At 40.6% G+C, this 19,543-nt stretch overlaps 1 protein-coding gene across 1 annotated transcript; it reads right to left on the bottom strand.

Annotated features, from left to right (window-relative positions):
• Nucleotides 1-10,201: 10,201 nt before the first annotated feature.
• On the bottom strand, nt 10,202-19,089 carry LOC139669508 (hyaluronidase-1-like). The gene is made up of 3 exons (XM_071550005.1): nt 18,172-19,089; nt 11,756-11,845; nt 10,202-10,630 (listed from the first exon to the last, which is right to left on the bottom strand). Exons 1-3 carry the CDS (start codon nt 19,087-19,089, stop codon nt 10,202-10,204), a joined length of 1,437 nt encoding a protein of 478 aa, XP_071406106.1.
• Between the last annotated feature and the right edge of the window lie 454 nt (nt 19,090-19,543).

Genomic DNA, 19,543 nt, shown 5'->3' with positions numbered 1-19,543 from the left:
CCCTTTAGTGCCGTCCTTCACTGATCCCAGTAAAGGTGCTAGGAAACCTGAGCAGCAGTAACTGCTGAGGAATGTTTCAAATTTAGGGTAGAGTCCACTCAAAATCCTACAAATTAAAGTATAAATCTGATGCAGCAGAACTATTTCCCTAGCACTTGTAAGGAATGAGTTGAACAAAGAATCACAAGTTAAAATCCTGCATTATTGGAAGGCAATTCTGTAGTAAAATCTAACTTATTGTGGCTTCTGTGGGACTTCTGGATAGAGGAGATAAGTAGAAGTTCGTGCTGGGTTCATCAGGACATTCACCTGGCTTCTGTCATCTCAGCTTCTTTCCCACCATAGTGACCTTTTCTTGGGTTTAGCTAGGCCTAAATTTAGGCTTTAGTTTTAGAGCAGGACTTGGATTATCAGCTGACAGGAGCTGGGTCAGGCCAGCTGACTTCTACTGGCCAGTGGTATTCCATACCATAACCTGATGTCACCTCAAATATAAATACAGTAGAGTAGGAGGAGTTCTCTCAGTTCCTCATGGCTGCTCATCTGGGAAAGACATATTCTGTTATTCTCCTGGACCAGACCCCACCATCACTTGCTGCTATGGTATCTTAGGAGAGTAAAATATTTAGTCTTAGTCTTCTCTCTGCTTGGGTCTGTCCCTTGGGGGATTGAGTTCTCTTGGGTGATTTGTAGCTAGAATGGTGAGATTTGTGTTTGATGGGGAATGGGGAGTTATTGTCTGTTATTTCTAACTTGTGTAGGTGTGTTATATTGTAGTTTTCTTTAACTTTCTCTTTTCTATATAAATATATAAACCTGTTTTAAGTGTTTTCCTTCTTTCCCTCTTCTTAGCAGGGAGAGGAAGGCTTTGATTCTGTATTGGGCAGTTGGTATTTTGCCAGCTCAACCCAGCATACATGGGAACATATGGATTCTGATGGCCTACTAGACAGCTGGTTTTTTATATCTAAAAAAAGGAAGAAAATTGACCAAGTGTCCTTACTTGTCCTCCACTTCATGCTGCATAGATGTCTCTCATCTGTAGACAATCATCCCTGGTCCAGCCTGGCAGACTAGATTTCTGCCTAGTCCTAGCAAAAGACAGATGGTTTTGTGGATTGATTTAATGGCCCACTGAAGCATCCATAAAAGTAGTTTTTATACTTAGCTGGTACTTTCCTGATACTCTCAATATCAGTGCCTGGGTCATTTTCTGGCTTACATTGAAATAATACAAAGTTCCTTTGGCCTATATCCACCCTGGCAACGTTCTCAGTGGTTCATACCACAATGTCCCCCGTGTTTTAAGCCCAAAGGCTTTCCCGTACTTTGCATTTCCAAAGACTGTAGCCTTTACACTAGGAGCTGTATTTTAGATGCTTATACTATAGAATCAGCACAATGGCCTGAGTCCTAGAAAAGTCTGAGAGGGCTGCATTGCTATCACATTGTCTTATAGGGTATAAAATATGAAAAAAATATATGGATTATAATTTGTACACCATGTGCAAAGCAAGCTGTTTCATATTCTTTGAGGGTATGTCAGCCTCAAGATGTGAAGGCTGTGTTCAGGAGTGGGCTTTAACAGGCTCCCAGGATGACCAGGTTTCCTGCCACACAGCTAGTTTACCTGTAGTTAAAATACCCCCAGTGCAAAGAGCCATGCTTGGGAGATGTGCTTAGAGGACCACAGTCCAGCATAACCAGCCACCCAAGCTCAGGCTGCATCAGAAAAAAAGTTGGGAGCCCATTTTAAAGCATCGGAACTGCTTAGTCTGTTCCTGTCCAAGAGCTCCTGTGCTCATGGTACATCCATTCAGGACAGATGGAGGCCACATTTGGACCAGAAATGGGCTTCATGGAATGTCATCACCACCCTTTTCTTTGTGAATTTCTTGGGTGAGACAAAAGAGCAAACAGCAACAGATTACTGCTACCTTACTCTTACTCCCCATAGCATTTTAACTTGTGCTGAACTGGTTCTTTTGGGAAGCAACTTTCCTCTCTGTCCACTTTCCTGATTCAATTGTATGGCAAATCCTAACTGAAAACTAATCAGGTGGTCCTTAATGTTCTGAGCATGTTCTTCTCACAGAAATTAAACAGGAGGTTAGCCCTGCATAATGGAAAGGAACTGACTCTCTCCCACGAGCTTTCCTAGGAGTCCAGCAGAGTTACTGTGTATTTGCACTAGGTAAGATCACGCGCCCAGACTGAGTAGAACAAGCACCCACTGAGCACTGTGGTGATTACACCTCACACCCAGCACCAGCAGATATGGGTGACACTCCTGTCTTCCCATTTCTACAGAATAGCTGTAACACAACAACAACAAAAAAAGCATTTGATTTTTTTTCACCTTCAGCAGCTGAGCACTGCATTACAACTAAATGTTAGTGTTGGAGAAAATACAACAATTCAGTGTTGTCAGTTTAAGGGATTACTGCAATTATTTTAAGCCAGGGGTCATGTAAACCCGGGTAAGCCTTGTGTATGGACAGAGACTTTGAGCAAACCCAATGAGCCTTGCTCAGTGGCCATGCCACTGTGGAGCTTTTCCATCCAGCTCTCATCAGCTGTCATAGGACCTGCTGCTTCACCGGCAGGAGCGCAGGGAGGATATTTTGAGGAACTGCTGTGACTGTCCTTGCAGCAGCTGGTGGATGCTGGGGCCTAATGGACTAATGCCAGTGTAAAAGGGAAATTCCAAGGGTGAACAAAGCAAACATGAATATTTCATGCCTGCTTTTCAGCTACTGCAAATCAGTGAAAATATACCATCTTACAGCAGATGAAGTTGTGCCCCTTTAAGATTGGAGTGACCAAAACAAAATTAAAATAGGAAATTGCATTTTGGTGAGGTTAATGTAAAAGGTGAGGTAAGTCTACCACTCAAATTAGCATCTTCAATGTTATCAGGTTGGTTTATTAATGGGTTTTAATCAAAGTATGCTCAGAGCTGAATATTGCTGCTGAGTTAGGAATACAACAAAGGGACGTACATGCCAGTACTCCTAAATCAAGGTGTATCAGTAATTGAATTCCTGTGGAGGTCCAAGGAGAGCTTGTCTTCTTCTTCCCTGTTTCTAGGTTTAGGAAAATTGTCCAAATACCACACCACAAAGTTTGATGTCCATGGAGCAGTCCAAAGTTTCTGAAGGGCTTCAGTGCATGCTTATATTGATTAATCCCATGCGATCAGCATCACTTTCCATTGTAGGTACTCAAGTGCTTTGTGGCACCTTTAAGCCTAACTCAGTTTTACCAGGCTTGAAGAAGCACCTTTGATAGAGTAGTGAGTGGCTCACACTGGCCCTGCCTCTGTCCTGTCCCTACAAAGGCCAGATTGCATCTTGACTGATAGCAGTGTTCCCCCATCTCTAGGTCCCACTGGAGCAAGATCAGCATCATTACGGGGGCCTGTGGTCTCCCATGTGGGAAAATCCTATACCAAACTGCCCTGTCTATGCTTTGAGTTTTCCCCATACCTGCAGAGCCAAAGCAGCCTGGCATGGGGGTGGCAGTACCTGGCATAAGACTGTTTTAACATTACCATCAGGACCTATTCACAGAAATGGAGAGGCAGATTCCCTCGCGTCCACTCATGATGGGGACAGGCATGAGCAGCTGTTTGCAGAGGGCAAGGGTAACAACACAAGGTAAATGCAAGGGTCAGCTAAATAAAATCCAGCTGTTCTCTGTGTACATGACCTGCTGCCCACACCACAGTTGAAGATGGAGGTGTTATCGCTGTACGGTTTCCATAGAACATACAACAAGTGGACAGAAAGCCAGGGTAAGGAGCACCTTCAGCAAAGGGAAAAACTAAGTTCTACCCTGGAAACTCAGTACCAGAAGGAGTAATATAAAAATTGTTCTTAATAATCTGCTGCCTAATTGACTGAGAAGGTTATTACTATCATGAAAACAAACATAATTTTTCCAAAAACTGCCCATAAATAGCAGACTTCTTGACTGTTTCAGGAGAAAAAGCAGATTGATGCTCTGCTCTGCTTTGCTTCTCACAGATATAGGAAAGCACCTTAAATAAAAGTCAGGCAAGTTCTTGCTGTAATGGAAAAATGAGAAAGAAGCTCTGACTTTCTCTGAGAAAACAGGCTGCCAGTGTGTTAAAATATCTCCCCAGTCATAAAAATAAATAAAATTTTTGAAGAGGCTACATTTATTGTTGAAATAAGAGCAGCAACATAAGCAAAGTTTAAAATACTGTTCTTTGAAATTATAGAAGTCTGCTTATTTTTAGTTTGTTAGATGCCGTTAGCTTCCTGTATAAACGGGGTTACATAATAGACATAATCCACACAGCAGCACAGACCATACATGCCAAGCTATAAGGTTACACAACTGCCTCCAAGCTTGCTCCTGCTAGGTAGAAAACAAAGCCTCACGCCTCTCAGGACTGTTCTGTTGCTTCTGAGCCAAACTTACAGACACATGCACTGCAATATTAATATCCATACTTTCATTTGTATACTCATGTGCACGTAAATATGTATGGATATCAACAAACATACACATTTCCCCTTGTTTTCTTATTACATCTTAAACAAAGTATTTTTTAAATCGGAAAAATGCTACCATGGAATTAGCCTGTTGACATTCAACAAGGGGTAAACTGGTATGTTGTAACTATCAAAAGCTGCAAAGTTATCTCTCAAGCGCACACTTACTTTGGGAAACCACCAAAAGAGTTCTCTTCTCTTTCCTAATGGGACCTCTAACTGCTCCTTACTGCTTTGTGCTATGGTCTGTGAAAAGCATAGCATGCCATTGCTGAATGAGAACAACTCAGAGGCTTTACATTCACTAAGCAGTACGCAACAGCATTGTTTTTCCTTAGTTTTTTAGAAGGATCAAACTTTTATATTTGAGAAGCTGTACTGTTCCCAGCCAGTATTGTTCTTTGAAGCACACAGAACTATCATCTCCAACTTCTTTTTAGACTAACCTGTGTTTGCAAACACTCCCACCCTCTGAGTCTAGCCCAGATTGACAGGAAATTACTTTTCCTGAAAGGTAAACAAAAGCAAAGTTATGACTGCCACATCGTCTTAAAGATATCAATGTTTCTTTGGCAAAAATATTTCCTATGTATTTTTATTGTGCATGATATGCAAGTTTAATTCATTATCCACAACAAATGCTTTCAGTGGAAAACTGGTGTAATTTTTAACTTAAGCAATTTTTTTTATCTTGGAAAGGAGTTTTAAAGGAAGAAATGTACACACATTTTTACTTATGTGAAGCATTACAAACCCAAACTGGCCTGAGATTTCATTCTGTTGGCTTTATCTGTGAGAGCTGTTAGCTCCTTTTTAAACAACAATATTGTTCCCATTTCCACAAAGCCACTGACCCTAGCAGAAAACATTGCATTTGGAAAAAACTGATGAAACACCAAAATGCCCTATGATAAGGTTCAGCCAGCAAGTCTTTCTCATCTTTTTTCAACTTAAAGACTCAGTGGCAAAAGGGTACTTCAGAAAACATGTTAATTATCCACATTCCTGAGTTGGGCCATGCCAGCAGAATTTTAACTATGCCAACTTTGCCATCTGGTGAAGCACCAAGGTCTGGGCTGATCACTGCAGAGTCCCCAGTTTTAGGGGAGTCCAGCAGATGCCCTGGCATGGCAGTACCCCCATCCTTGGACTGATGTGCTGACTACTGTTCCCCATGGAGAAAGGGGTGAGGGCAGAGGCTGCCAGACCCTACCCTTCCCCTGACACACAGACCCCAGGAGATGCTTTGGGTGAACCATGACTGATGCTGTCAACTACATACCAAGGCAGTTTACTCACAATTTATTGTCTTGAGTGACGATACTCAGCTTACAGCTTTGCTACCACTTCCTTGTAGGTTTTGTCTGATTTATTGTCTTGAGTGACAATATTCAGCTCAGGGCTTTGCTACCACTTCCTTGTAGGTTTTTTCAGCTTCCTGAATCATGGCTCAACTGTATGAGCAGAACAATGTGAGTCAGAGAGAGGAATTAATCTGATATTCAGACAATAAGCATTGTGGGGAAGCACCTTTTCTTTAACAAGGGAACTTTTGACCCAGATGGTTTCCCAATCAGGAACAGGGCAAGGGCCCCTGAAGAGCTGTGCCAACACAAGCAGGGGACAACACACCATGATACAGGGATGGGAGTGAGAGGAAACATTGGCAATGGGAAGAAGATGCCAGTGGCATCCAAAACAGGTAAGTTTGGAACCACAACCCCACACACCTGCCACTAAGACTGAAGCGGAACAAAATGAGTGCCAGCCTTTTCATACATTTATGAGTTGCACAGAACATACAACATTTCATTAAGCACAACACCCAGCTATGGTGAGAGAGAAAAAGGAAATGATCATAACATTTCCCCAAATTTCAAAGTTTTTGAATGCTAGATCAGCAAACTTGTGAAAAGTTGTAAGTCTGCCAGTGTGTTGGGTTTGTTTATCTTCAACAAATCTGAGTCCATGATCATCTTGAAGCAGAAATGACTCAGATAAAATAAATCAAATACTTATTACTGTTGTCTCTGCAAACCAGTGTTTACTTCCCAGGATCAACTATGGTTTAAGAGCTGGTTCTAGCTAATAGACATCATCGTAAAATTTCTCTGCTGCTTCAAACTCTCCCATCTCCAAAGAGTTCTCCCACAGATACAAGCTGGATCATGTGTCTCCAAAGACTGGGAGGATCAATGAAGGAAGGAGGGGGGGGAGGGGAGGGGAGGGGGGTGGGCAGGGCAGAGGGAAGTATTTTTCCTACCTTCCAGGTAGCTGGGTTTTACAAGAAATCCTGTTCACTTGAATTTGATTTCATTATTCAGATGTGATTAAGTGAATCAATTAGTTCACAGTTTATTTTGAAGACTTGCATGAATTCAATGGCAACAGAAAGTAAAAATTCCTCATTGCCAAGGTTTTGACTATCTTTAACATTTGTATGCTATCTTTCACAGGTGCATGCAAGGTAGTGCATGTTCTATGGTCCTGCTGAGCATCAGGTTCCAGCCAACCTTGCCATCCTGCACTCTCCCTGGTACAGGGCACCAATGCAGCAGCACAGTCTAACCCTCTTCTGGTAGACGACTCAGTGCAAAGTCATCTGTGGAGCTAAGGAATCAAAAATACCCTGACTTTGGTACTGACTGGTGTAGTTAGAGGTTCCACATGGGAGCACTTATGTTGTGGGAGCCCTTACATGCATCTCTGCAACCTCTGCCTGTCCTCAGTAAGTACCAGGGCTATCTGCAACTACACTTCTTCCATGGGCATTGTCTTATGGTAAATCTTACTTTCTTCACAAAGTAAAGGGCTCTAACCTGGTGAAACAGAAAAAAATTTGTAAAATTACATTCTCTCAGATATTTATTTCCTTTCTTAATCCCAGACCAAATTCTGATTTTGGTTTTCTACCTAAGAAAACTTAGGGATGAGGATACAGAATTGGGCTTGCTGTTCTTCACAGAAATATAGGAGTCAAATTAAAACACCTTTATATCCAGGTAGATGTACTACCACAGACATTCATACACTCTTCTGTGTAAAGTGGTAACCTAGACTAGGAAGAGTCATTGGTCAAATTTACACCTGACATAAACTGGCAGAGCCTTATGGACTGGCATAGGGCTCTACCAGTATTCTCTAATAGAGAATATACACCACAGATTGAATCAGGAACATTGATACTTCACACACAACATTTGTTTAGTTTGCATAAACTTCTCACAAAGTAGCAGAACTTTTGTTGTTGAAGATCTTATGTCAGTTTAATTGAATTTATGCTACCCAAAAAATTGTGTATATAAGTCACAACACTGTTTTTTCTTATAGGTCTACAGAAATAATAAAAACACATTATGAAGTGACAAAGAACATTTTATAAACACATTTCACTGACACAGTGCATGAACATTATAGAATTTTCACATCAGTTCTGGTTTCAGAACACAGGAGGATATTACACAAAACAGAAGCATCTGGACTTACACTGGTGACAGTTATTTTGCAAAACTGGCACAATAGTTTCTGTGCTCTCAAGATACTAAACTATGTGTAAGTTCCCTTGAAATTTAATAAACTCTGAACTGAATGAAGGAGGTAAAACAGAATATATATAAAATTAAAAAGAAATAATGAAAAGGTAAACACCATAACTCCAGTCTAAAGGCATAACTCTTCATAGCTATCAGTTTTTCTACACTTTAATTTTAATCTTTTCTCTCCCACACCAAAGTGATGAAGTTTTTTACTTTCAAGTTTGTTGTCATTAACTGCCAAGCATTATAGAGCAAAAGGTCAGTGGCAAAGTTCTCCTGTAGCTTCTCAGCACATGTTGTTACAGAGTGACTCACTAGAGCTGGCACTAAGTCTCTGTTTAACTGAAGTCAGTCCCATTTCAGTGTTTAGGTTTGCAGCATTAACATATTCACTGCAAATCTGTTGTGAGCTGGGTCCTTGGCTGAGTGAATCTAAGCTTTACATTTCACACCAGCTGTGAAACTGGTCCTGGCAAAGCAAAGATAGGGGTTTTTTTGTGGGATTACCATGAAGAAATGTTCAGAGATAACAGAAGTTTACATAGAACAGAGGACACCTCCGCAGATTACAATTCATAGAGAGATGTTAATGTTTGAAGTAATTTAGGGCAGTATCAAAAAGGGGGCCTGGCAAAGGGTCAGACTCAAACCTCCTTACTCAGTTGAGTATCCTCTCCATATAGCCTTACTGATCTTAGTCAAGCTCTTACAGGAATAGGGTTCTGTGTAATGTAAGCAATGTAGTCAGGCCACAGATGATCAACACAGTCACTAGTAAGGGCCAAAAAATAAGTTTTAGGCCCATATGTGGGTTTGTTATTACTCTCTGTGCCCATGATCTGGAACAATGCTCAGTTTAATGCACTGTACAAAAGCTTCAAATAAAAATTATTTTAGTATCTTCAGTAAATCAGAGAGATGTAGGGAATGTTTTGGTTTTGTCTTCAATTTGGTGAAAGCATCCATTGTAACATCTAAAGGCTGTGTGGAAGACAGAGAGGTCTTGGAAGAAAATACATTTGTTCACCCATGAACCTGAACCAATGAATAACTGCAAGTGGACAGGCCACAGCCGGACAGGATGGCGTGTGGTGGGTGGATGATAAAATAACCAATAATTGGTAGTTCATTAAGCTGTACCACCTTCTAAGAGGTCCCTATCTGAAACTGAAGGCTGCAAGCCAAAATATTCCACTGAATAGAGTTCTTCATTTTCTTCTGGTCTGCATGAGGGAGATGCACAGTGACAGTGGGGTCTGTGAGACAGTTCCCATTTCCAAGTTGCTGACCCGAGAGCAGAAAGCATAGAGCTGCAGCAGCTCCAAAGGCAGCAGGAATGCCAAGCAGCAAGGCTGCCTCCTTCCCAAGGGGTTAGAGTGAGCAGAGAAGTGCTTCCCTATTGCTTGCCCAGGCAGAAGCACTGTGGGGTACCAGCTGCCAGTGCTGTTCTCAAAGCTTAGGAGCCCCTCACCTAAAAACCTTTGCAGAGATTTTCAGTCAAACAGTACCTTTGAAATTGATGGCCCTGTAAATACTGAGACCTCTAGAAGTAAAGAGAATCAAATGAGGACTCAAAATATTGAAATATACATTTTTAAAAGTGTGTGCTGATGTATTACTCCATACTCTTCACACTGCCCATGGAGAAACAGTAGGATCAGTGAGTTGTAGTGGCTGTGGGTCTGGGCACAGCGCTGCTGCTCACACAAAGTGCCACTTGACTGCAGCAAGAGCTGCAGTTATATTTGCGATCCCTGGTCCACATGAAGACTCCTCATCACCATGTTAAATCACTCAGCCCTGAAATAAAAAGGTTTTGTGTTTGTTTTCTTTCTTAAGCTTTTATGTGGTTGAATCTTTGTACAAAGTTCATTCAACATTTTTACTCAGGTAAAGCTTCAACTGTTGCTGCAGAAACTTTATCTGTTGCACATATGAGTAAAACATGAGTTAGGAATAAAGGACCTGACAAAAAAAAAAACGATCTGCTTTCAAAATATTTAATGTCTGAAGCACTTTCAGAAGTGGGAAATTAATAAAACAGAGTAAAATTATGTAATCAACAATGCCTTTACCCTTTTGCTAAGGAACAGAACACCTAGAGGCACCATTTCTCATTTCCTTCCAGTGACTCAGAATACTTTAGTGTGTGGAACAAAGCAGAAGCAGCTGCATGGCTCCTAAGAGGAAGATAAATAGCTTTTGTTTTCTTGATCTACTGAACACTACATGAACCCAGTGTTCCAATAGTCCTTGGTCAGGCAATTCACAAAATATTCCTGTCCAGCCCTGGTAACACTGACAAATGAATCTCTGCCTCATGACTTCAATACTCTCCAGGCTGGGTTCACCAGTCACCTGGAACCTGGGGCCCCTCTCTGAGTGATGGTCTCGGATCTTAAAATCATTGGGTGACAGATGGAGGTAAGCAGAAGAGTCGCTGTTTTTGCGGATACATCTTCCATTCTTCTTGCACAGGACTTTGCTACAGAGTTTGGCTGCTGAGGTCACATTAATGATGTAATGTCCTAAGGGTCCATCAACGTACTGTTTCACAGTTAAACAGCTCTCCTGTAAATAATAAAGGACCATGATATATTTCTCAGTAGCTAGCACTATGCCCACATTTATTATATCTAAGAAGATGACAGTACTAAACTGTTCTTGGCTAAAGCAACCAGTTGAGATAAGTCTTTTTGGAGTTGGATGCTGAAGTGATCTACTTGTTATAATGATCTTATTTTCATATGTAATATTAGAAACACATTGACTTTTACTATATTGTTTATTTGAATGCAAATATAGACTAGGAAGGAGTCCCAGGAAGCAGAAAGAGAGTTCATATGTTAATCTAAGACTAACTAGCTGCTTAACTAGATATTTCTGGTAAGTGTTGATTGGAGCAGTGCATGGAACCAACAGCTTTTAAAGGATGTATTGGGTCACCACTCTGGCCCTAATCTCTCCAAATCCTTCAGTTTACCAGGAGCCATAAAATTTTTCATCAACCAGCAAAAAAGTTGTTGCAATTGCAGCTAGAAGGTTGCAGTTCAGATTTTCTGCTTCCTCTGCCCTAGCCAGCAGTGCTTTGCTATAGACTTAGTAGAAGGAGAGCAGACTGCATGAAAAGCAGTGGGCACCAAAGCCCAGCCGAAGTTTAGGAGTGAGTGTAGGTGACCCTGGCATGCCTCCTGGAAAACCCCAGTGCAGCCTCCCATCTCCTCAATCACTTCAAGGATTATTTGTGAAAGACTGGAGAGCCTGGAAGGAGAAACTAGGGCTTTTCTTGTGGCACTGCTATTTTCAGTGTGTCCTTTCAACACTAGCAATCAGAGAAAATACTGTATCTCCAGACTCCATTCCTTCTCAGTGGATGTGCACAACTGTCATAGCTACAAAGTAGAACACAGTAAACAAACTGTTCTTGTATTTGTATGACATTGTTCTGAAACATGTCTCTCTTCTCACCTGGACTCAGTATTCCACCGAGCTACAAATGACCTGCCCAAAGCAATGTGTTCTGAATCAATGGAACTTCTCAACCTCGCAAAAGTGTAGAACTAACAAGACTTGAGCCATCATCCTCAGTTGCTGGCTGATGATATTGATAAAGACAGATAAGTGCTCTTGATGGTGTGGTGGCAGAGAAGAAGTATTGAGGTGACACCTAAATGTTGATAAACTGGTAAGACCTACCTTTGAGCTGGCGTATTGCATACTGCCCCAGAGAACAACTCCAGCTGCTCCCAAAGCCGCACTTTCCCCAATGGTATTGACCAGATCCCTCTGGAAAAGCAGATCAAAACTGTACATCAGAAAACCAAATATACAAAAGTAAAAAAGCACTGTGTTAATATGGGCATCATGCCTTCTTTTTATTTTTTTTCGCAGAGGCAGCATTGTTCCTGCAGTATATGCTTCATAATAAAATCACTGTTTATCTTTGACAGCTCTTCTGTGTCTCTCCAAAGGTTTGCATTGATGACCTACTAAATAATAGTAATAGAAATCCTTACAGTTTATTCACAAAGGTTCTTCCAACCAAACTGGTGGAGTCAGGAAGAATTGAATGATATGTTTTATCCACAAGTCTTTGAATGATTAACAAACCTACATAGGCACAATTTTTGGCAAGTGATGATAAGTATGATCACACATCATCAGATCACCCTTATGGTGTCTAATTGCTGTTGATAGGCTTCAGGCAGGAGTCTAACTCATGCTGGTTCAGCCATATCAACACAGTTATAGGGCTGCTGTTTTTACCAGAATGCATGCCATTAGTCCAGGAAATATAGCTTTGAGAAACAAGCCTCTCTCCCTGCTACCAAGTGTCAAGTGGGGGAAAAAAAGAAAAGCACACATATTTGCATACTGATTTAATCATATCTGCTTTTAGAATTGAACCAACAAGCAGCCATAACTAGCAATAGCAACTCTATCAGAGCAGCCTGACTGTAGAAGAGAAGTAACTGGTGCCAACAGCATAGCAATATAACAGCATAGCAATGTAACAGCATAGCAATGCATCTTGCAAGTGTCTTAAAGCCATTCCCTGAGCCTGTGAATATTGTGCCTAGAGAAATGCAATTCAATCTTAGAAAATATGAAGAAAGGAACCTCTTCTTCTCCCGAATTTCAAAGCATGATCAGTTGCACCTGAAACCATTCCTGTCTACAATAGTTGATTAAAAAGTAATTCCTGATCAGTATTTGTAATGACAGAATGACAGACATTACAATATTTCTTGGTTTGATGAAGAAAGAGCAAGTTGCTTTAAAAAGATAGTGATAGTCTTTGATGGCCTTTGATACACTTGGCACCTAATTTATGGAAAAACCAATGCAAAAGACCAGCCAAATCATCTTGGTATGGTGGTGGCACCCTAGAAAAGGAAAATTATAGAGTGGGAGAACCATGTTATCATTGTTAACTACTACTAAATAATTTATTTCTCTGTGTAAGTGGGCCTGTTGATTTATCAATGCAAGGTTACTGAGTCCCCTTTCCTCAAATATTTATGGCCTGAGAGGTATAAAAGCAGTCACAAATAAATACCCTGGAAAAGGGAGAATCTGCTGAACAGCCGAAGACAATTACAGAGAAGTCAGAGTGAGCAGAGGCTTTGACCCTTAACTAAAGGCTGGACGAAACAGTGCAGGAAAACCTGCAGAAGTCTGGAAGAGTAGAGCTTGCCTAGTGGCTCTTAGTGCAGGTTCAGAATGATATAATTGGTCTTGCCTGAAGTTTATGTTGCTGCTGATCATCCAAACAGTCTTTTAAAGACTGACATTACTCTTAAAAGTGTACAGTCCAGTGTAAGTTTTTAAAAGCATAGTGGTGTGAGCTGCAGGTGTTATTTTCAAGTGGTAAGTGGAGGTGTCATTTTCTATGTGAATTAATTAATCAGTAAAAAAAAAAGAAGTATGTTAGTTAAAGATCCAAATATCACATGTGAAAAGAATGTGAAATACAGTGTGAGGTCTTGGTAATGAGAGTTCTTAGGCTTTCTTCAACTGTAAAGCATTTTATGAAGTTTACTCAGACACAAAGGCTTGACTGTGATTCTACATTAGTCATATGATGGGTGAGTGATTTATCACTAACACATTTCAGAGCTCATTAACAAATTAATTAAAACTTATTGGTCAGCAAGAATAAACAATCAATAATTAACTGAGAAATTCAGCATTTTTCTCAGGCTAAGGCCAAAATCTGGCTTTTTATTGGAAGGTATGTTCCTCTAAGGATGCTTTAAGGACTCTTATGGCACCTGCACAGGTGCTGGATGCTGGTGGAAACAGCAGCTCACTGCAAAAAAAATTTGTATGGGACTTCATTTAAACACTCTCATCTTGCATGTCTTCTTTTTATATTATTTAAAGCAAAGTTTTACATGCTCAGAGTCCTACCCAGGAGAAAAAAAAACTAGAAAGACATGGTCTGAATTTTTCTGTCTTTCCCTATGCTCATAAGATACATAATTTTCATCTAACTTTCTAGAGAGGGTTACTTTCACTGTGCAGTTACAGACGATGTCTTTCTGATGCCATTCTAATGCCAATGAAGGTTCAAAGGAGAGCAAGAAACACGTGGAAAAGTGACTACAGTTTGTAAATTCATTTTAATAATTAGATAACCTGCCCACAAGGAAAGAAGTAAGGTTTCTGACTGTCATTTCTACTAATAGCTACATTTTTTACTGAATGACTCTGTCATGTTCAGTACCTCAAAAACCATCAACACAGAAGGGCTCTTCTCCAAATAACCTATGGACAGGGGGTTGAAACCTCACCTTTATTTTTACTGTCTCATCACTTGTTGGTTTTGGTCTGATGATTCCTTAACTCCTCCCTGGTGTCTAACACAGGCTGCTGGATTCATCCTGAGCAGACTGGGAAGAGAACAGAGCCAAGAGCTTCTGCACCAAAAGTAGGTGCTCTGATCAGTGGATAGTCACATGAGGGGGAAGTCACCATCATACCCCTCCCCTGCCACAAACAGGGTTATAAAAGAAAGGTTTCACTCCCTATTTGGGAATTTAGAGAAAAGGAAAGATATCTGCCTCTCCAAATGGCTGAGACAGCAAATTTGGAGCAGAGATAGAGAGGTGTCTCCATGAAGACCTGAGAGAGGTATTCGAGCTCCACTAGCAGCCGCTGACACAGAAGTCTTGTTTTGAGCCTGAACCAAGTTCACACAGCTTGGCATTGGTTGGAGCTCATTGGCATGGCTCTGCTGTCTGAGTGTAAGAAGTACCTCATATAGAAGAAAACAGGCAATTAAAAAAAATTAAATACAAGCATCTTGGCATTTGTCTAGGTGGAGAATCCTAATTTGTTCCTTATATCACACATAGGCAACTGATATTTCTCCTAAGGATTAACAAGCGAACAAAGCCTCTTCCCTTCTGATGCTCGTTCTTGTTCAAGCTTTTGGGGGCAGTGTGCAACAACCAAAGATCCTCAAGACTGTGCTGGGCTATCTCCAAACAGACAGCTGATTTGGCAGGGAGGAGGAGGCTTTAGTTTCTGCCAATGTTTTTCCATATTTAGAACAGCCAAGTCACTGCATAGGACACTAAAAAAATAAGAGGTGTAATAAAACATTTCAGTTTTGGAGCTAGAGAAGAAACAGGACAGTCAGTTCTAGTTACATGATGTGGAGAGAAAAATAAATACATCTATAATCTTTCATTCAAATTTTGAAGTCTTAAGTTACATGTTTTCTGTGTTCAGGAGTGGTAGTGCAAGCCTGGCACAGTTGCAGGGAGCAGTATCTATACACATGCACAATCTGGTCATCAGAAAAGACTATCCGTAGGTGAACAAGAGGATTGCTATCCATTATTCATCATTTGCTAGTTGTCATCCTGCTTTATCAATTACTTCAGCCATTAGTCAGGAAGCACAGATGCTACTATGTGACTTCCATCTCCCACACACTTAGTAGTGAATTGTCAAGGCAAAGTTTCTAAATACCCTACAGATGGCAAACTGCATTTCCAGCAAATACAGAAATCTTTCATAATGATTTGAATCCCAATTCAGAATTTATAAATTGTTTCCAAGATAAAAAGCAGGATTAATTTCTCAGACAACGTATGTACAACTCACCTGATTTCCAGATGCAGTCAGGCTGAAAGGTACAGCACACACAACTACAGCATCTGTTTAGGACCTGGGCCTTTCATCTTTCTGAAGGTCTGCTACACCTGTGTCCCTCCCTCAGTGACTTCAACTCATAACTATTTTATTTAATTCCACTATGCTATTTACTGTATATTTCATACTGTTTACAGAAGGGCTTACACACAAGTCTTGCATGTGTCAGCAGTGTTTCTGTTGGAATAGAATACAGAGCTCTTGCCCAACTTGATGGAGCAGGGCAGTGGTTTTCTCGGCCCAGTCCCTGAGAGAGCTTACTGAACTATTAGCCCACTATCCCAGTTTTGCTATGGCCATTTAGCCTGGATGGCACTGTGTTACACTGGCAGCTTTTCTTGTCACCTTCATGCAGATTTTTGCTGGAACTCAGAGGTTTCATGCCTTGTCTGTAACTTTGGGAGCATCTCTTAGGGGTATGGCTTGGATCAAATGAGAAGCTCAAATCTAGACTAAAATCTGAACACAAACCCCACATTTAAAATACCCTGCTGGCTCCAGGGTTATGAAAAAAATCCAAACCCCAAGAATATTATTTTCTGGATCATTGCTATTTAAAATGTCATTAGATGCAACCCTGCAAGATCCTATCAGACCCCAAGCTGTTCTCACAGATGATGTGTATAGCCTGGAGATGTGTCAAGCCCTGTCCCATGGCTGCCTGTGGTGATGGGTACTGTCTGTATTAGAAAATATGTAGTGAGCACAATCCAAATACATTTCTCTGGCTATGCAAAGATCTTCCCTGGCTGCATGTAAAGCAAACTTTAAAATATCCAAAAGTAAAAGGCTACATGCAATTGGAAAACAGGCTGGTGAGTTAAAGAGTATAACTTGAGAGGAGCATCACTTCAAATTACCACTGTACTGTTCAGAAAATAGCTTAAGGTAAAACAGTAACTTTATACCACTACAGATTTTGAACTCACGCATAACTTGTAACAGCACCTTAGGTTTGATAGTTTTCAGTAACGTTCATGGTATTTTTATATCAATCAAGGGACTAATTAGTTTTATTAAAAAGTATTACAGACTGCATTTGAAGAATGCTCATGTATTTCCTAGCCTGAGTTCTTCATTAAAGGTGTTCTGGATGAATTCTGCCTGTACTGACCCCAGTGGCTCCTTGCCTTCAGTGTGACCCAGGCTTGCCTATCTGCCCATGGTTTCTGAGTCAGATAGGACCTGTGATTTCCACACAGAAAACAGCTCCAGAGAGTCTCTGGTTGCTAAAAATGAATCAAAGCAAATTCATGGTTACTTCTATATATGACTTGCTTTCCAGAGGCAGCTTGAAAGTACCATTTGCTTCCTGGGGTCAGCCTGAAACACTTCTCAGGCTTTCAGGGCTCTGCTGCACCTCCTCAGCTCCAGCTCTGTGCAGCCACATGGAGCTTCTGGTTCATTGGACTGACTTTTGCCTTTTCCCTTGCCAGTTCTCTGCCTTCTTCTGTTCTAGTTTGAGTAAGAACTTGCCTCTGGCAGCAGTAGAAGCAAGATGTCTTGCAGATCTCTATAAAACAAAGGGAAGGAGCACTGACAAATGCCCTTACTCTCAAGGGGTTGTTTCCCTAAGTTCTCTGCCCCAGATTTTCTCACCTCTCACAGAATTGATAGCAAATGAAGAAAAACTTTTTGGCACATGAGACAACCACTAGAGAATATGAATAGGCATCTGTGCCCCTCTGTTATGTGCATAACTGAAGTCAAAGCAACAATCATCATGAGATATTCAGAAAGTGTGGGATTTGATCATATAGAATTTACCATCAGTGCTATGAATGTTACTAAATATTTATTGTACTTGATTATTGGTTGAGGAACATTGCATGACTCAAAAAGTTGGTTTCTTCAATAAAAGGGCCCCACAGTTTATCACTAAATATTGGAATGAAGATGTTGTACCTCTGAAAAGTGATAGATGGCCAATGCTTATCATGCAGGAGTTGGAATTCTAGGCTAAATTATTTTACTTGACTGGTTTATTTCTATACTGAATGAATTTACATTTGCATTAAAAAAACACCAAAAACCCAAACCAAAACAAAAACAAAAACACACCCTCCCGCCCCACTGAGTGTCCTTTCTGATGAAAGTTTTTCTTTCCACTGCAATTTGTCAAGTTCATTTCACAAGCTGTTCTGAAGAATTAAAATATCAGAATGAATTACTTCCTTAAAGAAATTTTTTCTTTGTACTTTCTTTCTAAATTACCCTCATTAAAAATATACAGTGTTATCCTACAGAATCAGATCAAACCACTGGAATATTAACTCTTGAAAGGTATAGAGTTTTGTACTGTGACTACAGTACTTCCTTTCAGAGGGGCTGTCTTAAATAAGATAAGCAAATATGTAAATTCTTTTATAGAAGAAAAGCTTTTAAAAATATTTTTTCTAAGAGTTTGTTTTTAATCTCTAAATTTCTATAGAAGTCTGTCTGCTTACCTCTGTTAAAACATGAAAAGTATAGGCATAAAAGGGTCTGGAATAAACAAACACAGGTAAAACGTAGTCTTTTCTAGCAATTGAGGCAACACGTATTGCCTCTTTAACTCGATAGTGAACAAATTTTAGTGCATTTGGACTTGATTTCAGTATATAATCCAAGTATATGGAAGGGTAGAGAGCAGTGCTTTCCTTCCACAGCCAAAGCAGGAGGTCGTTGCGGAAAGACTCAATGGGTGGGCACTTCCCTGTGTAAGTTTGGGGGTGTTCTTTGTAATCATAATTGTAGCAGTCTGGGTAAAGATAGTAACCCCACAAACCACTTGGTCTCATATGCTCAGCCAGAAGGATAGTGTTGTTCATAAAACTCCTGCCAGCATTTTCAAATTCCTCTTTAGCCACTTTCCTAATTTTTTCCTCTGCCCATCGGGGATGCCGTCTCCTAACAATCTCAAGAGATTTATTTCTATAAATGCTTTTATTGCCCCAGTTCCTATCCCACTGGGGCCTCCAGTTTTCCCAGTCAATGACTGCAAGTCCCTGAAATTTCTTCATGGGTATGTAATAGTCAATGTCAGACTTTGCTTTACTAAGATGTTTGATAAGACTTTCATTCTGGGGCACCCCTCCATTAACAGGATCTCCGTGATCTGAGTAGTAAGGATAGTATCCCAAGTGAGTGTGATAGAAGATTGTCACATTGGATCCACTCAAAGTCTCATTGATGTTTGATGCAATGTCAAAAACACTGAGATCCAGGTCCACCTTGTACCGCAGCCTGCACTGCTCGGTTGGTGCATTCCAAACAACCATGAAAGGCCTGTGCAGAACCAGAGGGGCCCGTGCCGGCTTTGGCAGGTGAGCATCAACCATAATAAGCAGCAACATCACCGCTAACTGGCTGGCCCAGACATCCATGGTATGTTTTTTTCAGGGAAATTGCTATGATGTGCCCTTGAAAACAAAACCAAGATAAGACATGTTAGAGGGGTGGCTTGAAGGCAGATATGATGACAAGGATAGGTATTTTGGTTTGATTTGCTTTTGGTAACATAACAGTCAATGCAAACAGAAAAGTGCAAAACTGATCTTGTAAAACTCAAGCTTAATTTCAAATGCTTTGAAAAACTCTTTGGTAGACTTTGCTGTCCAGAAGTGTGTTCTGATGCTCAGATTTTTTTGTTTTCCCTTTCACTCAGACACCTCTCATAGTTGATTCAGACCTTCCCTAATATTTATTTGCTCTCTGATGTCTACAAAACATTAGTTAATAAAGTAATAACCTAAAACAACAGTATAAAAAAATAATGTGCTGCTCTCTTGAAATTTCAGCTTCCAAGCAAACTCTGCTGTGGTCAGTCTTGTCTTGTCT

Source organism: Pithys albifrons, chromosome 3 (genome assembly GCF_047495875.1).
Source record: "Pithys albifrons albifrons isolate INPA30051 chromosome 3, PitAlb_v1, whole genome shotgun sequence".
NCBI classification, from domain to species: Eukaryota; Metazoa; Chordata; class Aves; order Passeriformes; family Thamnophilidae; genus Pithys; species Pithys albifrons.
This window is presented reverse-complemented; position numbering and strand designations above follow the sequence as displayed.